The sequence below is a fragment of the Alexandromys fortis genome, unplaced genomic scaffold (assembly GCF_014885135.2).
Source record: "Alexandromys fortis isolate MF-2015 unplaced genomic scaffold, M_Fortis_MF-2015_v1.1 scaffold_245, whole genome shotgun sequence".
NCBI lineage: Eukaryota > Metazoa > Chordata > Mammalia > Rodentia > Cricetidae > Alexandromys > Alexandromys fortis.
Window position 1 is genome coordinate 770,497 of NW_026068139.1, and position 8,699 is coordinate 779,195.

Below are 8,699 nucleotides of genomic sequence, written 5' to 3' on the forward strand. Positions count from 1 at the left end.
TCTATTTTAAGTTAAAAATATTTAATATCAGATAAAAACATTAATGATTGACAGTTTTACATGGCACATTTCATACATAGTCAGGGTAAAACACTGGGGAAAATTTAATAAGTGGTTTGGCAATTTGTTGTTCACATAAAAGCAATGAAGAGTGTGACATATTTAAAGCCAATTATTACAAACTTTTAGAGAAAACGCAGTTATCTCTGACATGTTTTGCTGGGAGAAAACAATATCTTTTAATCCACACGATACTTGGCTACAGTTATCAATGCTTTTCTAGTGATCTAGACATTCTTCAGACAGCTTTTCTTCTGTTGGCTAACCACTTATTCTGATTGGCTCTCACAGTAAGGACTGAGGGTACAGAGCACTTTTTACATTGCTGAGTAAACTATAAATTAATGATGAGTACTAAGCTTAATAGTTTACATGAAAATATGGAATATTTCATTCAATTGGACTGAATATATTTCACAAATTGGGTATAGTGTTAAATCCTCAAATGTATAAAGTTTTGTGAGAAAATGTGTATGCCTTGAGCTACTCTTGCTTGCTTTAAAATGGAATAGTTTGGCACTAAATAAAATAAATGAAGACAAGCAAAATACATAGTGCTAGATACAGTTACTCTATCAGAGTTTACCATCTTGAATTACAATCCATACTACTACTAAGTTCTTGACCAAACAGAAACAAACAAACAGACCTAACTACACAGTACTTACACAATATGAAAATAGAATCTAAAGCTAAGCTGGGTGACTTCTCTGATGAGCATACCCCTTCTGCCAGAATTAGTTAGATATTTGAAATTCATATTTTCAAGAAATGCTTAAACTTTCCAAGTTTTCTGGCTGATAGGTTTTTGATTACACGGCCAGCTAAAATATGGTCTTTGAATTAAGTAAAGAGATCCAAATAAAATAAACTATTATTTTATTGGATCTTATTTATCAAAATACCAGACCAGAACTTCATAACCAAATTACTGGAACAAACCACGGATGGCCAGATTTCTGAGTCTCAGATGAGTCGGGAGCCCACTCATCACTCATGTTTCAAGGGTCTCTTCATTTGCTCCACAAGTGTCAACAACGCAAATTAGACAACTTGTGACTGGGAAAGCACGGACTTTGGAGTTGGCAATCCATTTGTCTGTTTCAGTGTTGTACTCAAGGATATGTCCTAATCTACCTACGCCTTGAAACCCTGCCAACACATAGATGATAGAGCCGACTGCTGCGCACTTCACAGTCACACCTCTCCATGGCATCGGCGACACCATCTTCCATTCATTTAATTTAATATCGTAGTATTCCACATTGTCCAGACCACCTTCAAAAGAACAAAAGAACTGTATCAGTGATTCTTGGATCTCTTCATAGTTTTTAAAATTTTACATTGCATTTTAAAAAATAAAATTGTTAAACATATAGAAAGCATATAAGAGCTTTACAATAATTATCCACATATCTACTACCTAACTATGTATTCTTTTTTTTACATAACGTGGATATTTTACTAAATATGTATTCTTAAACATAAACTGATACTGTTTCAGGATAATTTTCTTTTCTACAAAGTTAAAAGTTAAAAAAAATTTCCTACAAATGTTCTATTCTGGAAAAAAAAAGTACCAGTGATTTACTTTCTCATTTACTTTAATTATAACTTATTTCAAATGTTCTTCTTTCTGTCTTTTAGCAATTTATGGAGAGTACCAGTGGGCAAGAGAAAAGAAGTTATTTCTTTGTTTTACTTAAACACGTAGATAAGCTGATAAAATGAAGTGCTATCTCTAGATACAGTTCACATTTCTCATTATTTAATTATTAAAGAAAATGAAAAGGTCAGACAAGAAAGAGTAAGGGTACTTTCATGCAGTGTTTAACATGTTGGAAAGCTGGTAAAGATTGCTTTTAAACATTCACACTCCTTGGCTGCTCAGCACTGCTGAGGCAGCTGTAAAAGCATCCCCATGTGTATCTTGGAAAGGTACAAGCCTGTCTGAGGTAGTCACAATCACTGCTTGACATTTCATAACATATATTAGTGTTAAGACATAGTTCTGAACGGCAAAGGATTCAATTCTAAGACATGCTCCAGTAATTTAAGAATTTAAGCAAACCCAGGTGAGTTGAAGAGTTAAGTTAACATCATATACCTAAACCATTCTGGCCACCCACAGCAAATATCTTGTCCTTTACAAACACCAGTCCATGATTCTTCCTGGGCTCAATCATTGAACACAGCTCAGTCCATCTGGGGGGAAAAAAGTTTTTAGTGTTCTTATTGACAAGAAGTAAAACAGCTCTAATGGGACAGGCCTGTTATCCTAACAAATGCTCATTGACTACCATGTTTTATTACAAGTATACACCTATGGAGCCTGAAGGCTAGAAAACATTCAAGTGGTTTTGAATAATGTTTTTATGGGGGGGGCAGTTTGACAGTTTAGTAATGTACACGTAAAGGGTTCACTTTACTTTCCAGTTTTCAACCTGAAGGCTCAGCATTTAGTTTTTCTTTTTAGATTTATTATTTATTTTATCTATGTGTTTTGCCTGCATGTATGTCTGTGCACCACATTTGTGCCTAGTGATCAAGGTCAGCAAAGGGCATTGGATCCCTTAAACCTGGAGAATGGCCGTGAGCCACTGTGGTGGTGGTAGCTGGGAACTGAACCCAGGTCCTTTGGAAGAATACTCTGTGTTCCTAGACACCGAGCCATCTTTCCAAACTCGGATAACATTTTATTTATGAAAATTAAGAGTATCGAACAGAATGTTAAGAGAATACAAATTTAAAACACAAGTCCAATATAATAAAAGAGATGCTAAATCTTTAAAGTTTTTACATATTCTTAAAACCGAGATTACAGATTTCTTTGTATTTATTCAAAACTTGTGTCTGGGTAGGAGCTGTGTGCATGGAAATGCAGAGGCCAGAGCTGTCTTCCTTTACAGTTCTTTGCTTTATCTGTCTTGAAAGAGGGTCCTCCCTGGTCAGTCAATCAGTTCTTGGGATCTACCTGTGTGGTAGTTTGAAAGAAAATAGCTCCCCAAAGGGAGTGGCACTATTAGGAGATGTGACCTTGTGGAGTAGGTGTGTGTGGTGTTGTTGGAGGAAGTATGTCACTGTGTAGGTGAGCTTTGAGGTATCATAGATACTCAATATACCATTCATATATGCTCAAGATTCCTGTTGCCTGCAAGATACAGGACTGTCAGCCACTTCTCTAGCACCATGTCTGCCTGCATGCCACCATGCTTCCCACCACGACAATAAACTGAACCTCTGAACTGTAATCTGGCTCTGATGAAGAGTTGCCATATTCATGGCATCTTTTCACAGCAATAGAATCCCTAACTAAGACACATTTTATAAATGTCATTTTTTTTTTTTATTGAAAGCAACAGCACAAAGAGACCACAGTTCCGTTTCCCAATTAGAGTACTATAACATATTTTGAGCATAGGATTTATAGGAGGTAAATAGGAGACTGTAAAGGGAGAGGACACTCCCCTGAGTATGGTTTAGGACAAAGTGGAATGGATAAACAGCTCAATGGGTGGACGAAAGAACAAGACCATGGGATCCCAGCATGGTCTAGGACAAGTACAGGTTTGAAAAGCATTGGACTGCAATTCATTTGAGCCCAAGAGATTTCTTTAGTAAAAAGTAAATTTCATGACTGCTGTGGGACAATGATCTTGTACTCTGTAAAGTTTTATCAGTTGTATTGCTTTAATTAAACGCTGATTGGCCAGTAACCAAGCAGGAAGTAGAGGCAGGGTGACAAGAACAGGAGAATTCTGGGAAGAGGAAAGGCTGAATCTGCAGTTGTCACCCAGACACAAAGGAAGCAAGATGTGACTGCCTTACTGATAAAAGGTACCAAGCCATGTGGCTAATATAGACAAGAATTATGGGCTAATGTAAGAGTTAATAAGAAGCTTGAGTTAATAGGCCAACCCGTTTATAATTAATGTAGACCTCTGTGTGTTTCTTTGGAACTGTGGGACCAGGTGGGACAGAAACCTCTGTCAACACAAGACCAGTAGCTTTTTGGTGCTAACTCCTGGTGATGAGTTGAATAAAAAAAAAAAAAAAAATGAGAATAAAAAACTGCAACTGCACTTTTATTTGGGAAAAGGTTATTGTGTTCCTTTAGATTATTTAAAAATAGAAAGCACAGACAGATCAATATTATTTTATAATGAAAACTTTTCCTCTTTTTTTTTTTTTTCTTCAGACAGGGACTCTTGTTTTCCCCCAGGCAGGCCTCAAACTCATGGACATTCTCCTGCCTCAGTCTTCTCAGTCCTAGGAGTATAGGTACATGTACTACCACACCCAGCTCAGCATTTTGCCTTTCAAGTAAGTTACTTGTTTCCCACATGATTCAATATTAATTTTATTAACAAATACTAATTCAGATGCACTTTGGGAGATATGAACCCCAAGACACACCTAGGACAATGATCAATGCCAAGAACCAATTTGTAATATTGCTCCTTAAGGACAAAACTATTTAATTCTAAGCTTTCTTTCCTTCTCCCCTACATTTATGAGTCTGATGGACCAATCAGGTGTATCTTATTCATATTTACTTAACAAGCAGGTTCAGAAAGAGAGGGGCTCCCATGTGTGACAAGGTCAAATTATTTCCTAAGGTCTCAGGCTATTCAAGTGAATGTATATTCTTAAAAGGAGAATTAAATTTCTGTTGGGTTCCTTTTACTTTTTGGCATCTTCACTCAGTGAGCTTATGGAATATAACACAACACTGACAGCTCATTTAAAATAGATACATACGTTTCTGTGGCAGGATCATATACTTCACAGGAACTAAGCACTCTCCCAGAAACATTGTTCCCTAAGCTTCCGCCACAAACATAGATAAGGCCATTGGCCTCCACCATTCCATGGCTGCAGCGCTGAGTGAGCATGCTGGGCTTCGTGTGCCAACTTTCAGTTCTTGTATCATAGCACTCAAATAAATACAGAGCTGAGTTTCCTGTAAAGAAAAATACTCAAATTAAGAGGCTGAGGATTGTGAATGTGAGGCAAGCCTGCCTGGGGTATGGAGGGGTCATGTTTCAACACCCTCCCTGGAAAAGTTATACTTGGCTCAGTGTGGGTTTGTAGTGAAATGACTATAGAGTTAAATGAAGAGAGGGAAGAATTTAGGTGTGTAGAGATCATTTTTCTACTTTCCACAATAACTTAAGAAAAAGCTCAGATATTGTATGGGCTTTGGAAAACATTAAAACAAAAGAATATGTTGGACAGACTCATTAGTATTTAAATTTTAGGAAAAGAACACAAGAGCCACTATACAGTCTTCAAAGTCAGTTGTGCATGATAAGAACTATCTAAGTTTCAAATGTAAGGTCTTTTTTTTTTTAATTAATAAATATGGCCAGGCAGTGGTGGCACACACTTTTAATCCCAGCACTTGGGAGGCAGAGGCAGAGGCAGGTGGATCTCTGTGAGTATGGGACCAGCCTGGTCTACATAAATCTAAACCTTAAAATACAAAATGACTATATGACAATATTCTAAGACTTACTTAGTATTCTATAACTGCCTGGCACATTAATAAAACTATATGCAGATGAGTCTTGAAATCATCCTGGTCCCCACTTTTAAGTACAACATCAAGGTATCAATGTGTATTTCTGTCTGGTATTTTAAATATTAAATATATTAAAAATGGGTATTTTAAGAGCAAAACATACATTCACTATGTTTTACAACTTTTACATATTGTAGAAGCTCAGTAAGAATTTTGTAAATAATCTCATTAAAGAATAAGTGCTAATAAAAATAAAAAAGACCTTGGAACTTTATTTTTTTCTTTTTGGGATCCTACTATGTAACCTTGGATGTCCTGGACCTTGATATGTAGGCCAGGCTGTCTCAGGTTCACAGAAATAGCCTGTCTTTGCCTCAGTGCTGGGATTAAAGGTGTATAGTAGTAGTAGGTAAAACTTAGAATAAAAAACCAAAAATAAAAAAATTACAACAAGTAAGTATGCTAACCCAAAGTAAAACATTTTCTGACTTATATATACAAAGTCACCAAAGATACAGAGAGCCTTTTAAAATCTACACCTTAGGCTTTCTTGGTCTTCGTAGTTTTTTTTTTTTTCAGAAGTTCACTATGTAAGTAATTACTTGAAAAGAGAAAAGCATAAGAAATCTAAAATTATATGCTATTCTATAAAATCTATAATCCTAGGCTGTACCTACAATATTCATTTAGAAAAATACTGACCCTAAAACATTATCAATTAGACAAGTATTTATACTTATACCTATACCCTACTGTGATCCATTAACACAAAGATTTAAAGCAGGTCCTGGGGATGTAACTTTGTTGGTAGACTACTGGCCTACTAGTCACAAAATCCTAGGTTTGACACTCTGCACTGCATACTAGTGGTCATGGTGGCACAAGCTTGTCATCCCAGCACTTGGGAGATGGAGTTAGAAGATCAGAAGTCAAGATCAGCTACATAGTAAGTGGGAAGGCAGCCTGGGTACAGGAGACCCAATCTCCAAACCAACCAACCAACTCCTCACACTTTTTCTTTTTTTTTTTTTTTAAGCAAATGAATATAATTCTTCTTAGCTGGGGATATAGTGGTTCATACATGTGATCCCAGCACTCGGAAGATGGTGGCAGGCAGATGATGAGCTCAAGACCACCTTGGGCTATGAAGTAAGAGACTAACTCAAAAAAACAGAAAGAAGATAAAAAGAACATACATTCTTAAGATACAAAGGAAACAAAGATAATACAGATTACAAGTAACATGTTCTTACTGGATCAGTGACTAAGTCAAACTCTGAAACCTTCATTACCTACCCCAAAACAGGTAATCCATAAGTAAAATTAAGATATTGTCAACTATCATTTCATCACAATAAAATGACAGCTATTTATCTAGAAAGATGGCATTATATTTTTTGTTATTTTTAATTATGTGTATGTGTGTCTATGAATAGCATGCAGGTGCCTACAGAGACCAATATTGGATGTCCTTCAGAGCTGGAGTTACAAGTGGTTGTAAGCCTATCTGATGTGGCTACAAGGAATTGAACTCAGGTCCTCTGGAATAACAGTATGTACCTTTAATTACTGAGTCATCTCTCTAGCCCCAGAATGCTGGCACTCTTGCCAATGAATGTGAAGGATTAAGGTAAATTTACAAGGGAATAAACTCTACAATGTTAGCAGACATTAAATTACCAAAGTATCTGGACAAATCTTCCTAATTTTTGGAAAATATGAATGCCAAGATACTTGGATTAAAATACTTCTGTTAAAGATATCAACAGGGTCTTACCTACTTCTGAACCTCCAGATGTATAAATTTTGCCTTCTGCAGCACAGGCAGCAAGGCTGTCTCGAGGTGTTGGAGGGCCCAGTTTGGAATACCAGCTATCCTTTACAACATTGTAGCAATCCATTCGCTTTATGGGGAAAAGCTGAGAACCACCCAAAATGTATACTACATTGTCCCAAAACACACAAGCTGCATCTCTTCGTTTTTCAAAGGGGCAGCGAATGTCTGTCCAGCTGTAATCCTGAAACAAGACAGAACAGGAAGCTTTCAGAAATGGAAATCAGAAATGACAAAACATAGATAAAGAAAGATCATACAAAGATCATGGGTGTGTTTACTTATTAGATTGCACATTAAAATGTTTGGGTTTAGACTATCACCAGTTTAAACCGAATGAGTTGAAGACTAGATAGTTATAGCTGTTTACCAGACGCAGAAAAGCAGCTCACTAGAGAGGTGTAAGTATGTAAGGTTGAGAGGTGTCAGAGACAGCTTTGGACGGTAATACAAGTCATGATAGAAAGTAAATTAGGTACAGGACTTTGGACTCACCAAGATAGGATAGATATGGAGTATTTTATCTGAATTTGTCAAATGCAAATGACTAGACATTGTTGATGTACTTATTGCCTGTATATATTATAGTTACTGTACTTAGGTTTTCTTATATTATAGTCTTCTTTATTTTAGACAAAAGAGGAAATGTGGTTTTTCTGGTTTGTGTTTTAATAAATAATCTTGCCTGAAGATTAGAGTGCAGAGTTAAGCCACTAGAGCCAGGAGTGGTGGCACACATCTTTAATCGCCCTTTGGTCTGAGCATTGGTAGAGGTATAAGGTCTCTTTAGTGGCTTACTGTTCTGCTTCTCTGATCTTCAGCTTTAATTCCTATATCTGATTCTGGGTTTTGATTAGTTAAGACCAACTAGAATTTGTGCTACAAAGCCAGGCTTATCACTTTCTGTTTTGTGTTATCCAAGGATGCTTCTACCCGCCTACCATGTATGTGCATGGGTAACGTCGACAAAGGTATAATATACTGACATTTGTTCCTGCTGCTTTCCAAAATAATTTAAATTATCAGGATCAGGCAAGAATCCAAACAATTCCCAATCTCACTGAGCAAAGCACTGTGTATAAATGTTACTGCTGAGGTCCCTATAAGAATATCAAACTGAAGCTGGGCGGTGGTGGCGCACGCCTTTAATCCCAGCACTCGGGAGGCAGAGGCAGGCGGATCTCTGTGAGTTCGAGACCAGCCTGGTCTACAAGAGCTAGTTCCAGGACAGACACCAAAACCACAGAGAAACCCTGTCTCGAAAAAAAAAAAAAAAAAAAA

At 36.8% G+C, this 8,699-nt stretch overlaps 1 protein-coding gene across 1 annotated transcript in view; it reads right to left on the reverse strand.

Annotated features, from left to right (window-relative positions):
- The window catches only part of Klhl7 (kelch like family member 7), a 53,376-nt gene continuing 44,677 nt past the window's right edge, over positions 1-8,699 (reverse strand). The window contains exons 8-11 of the mRNA XM_050126601.1: positions 7,362-7,602; positions 4,822-5,023; positions 2,168-2,265; positions 1-1,338 (exon numbers count right to left, since the gene is read on the reverse strand). Coding sequence (XP_049982558.1) covers positions 1,055-1,338; positions 2,168-2,265; positions 4,822-5,023; positions 7,362-7,602 — 825 coding nt within the window. The 3' untranslated portion in view covers positions 1-1,054. The remainder of the gene's footprint in view (positions 1,339-2,167; positions 2,266-4,821; positions 5,024-7,361; positions 7,603-8,699) is intronic.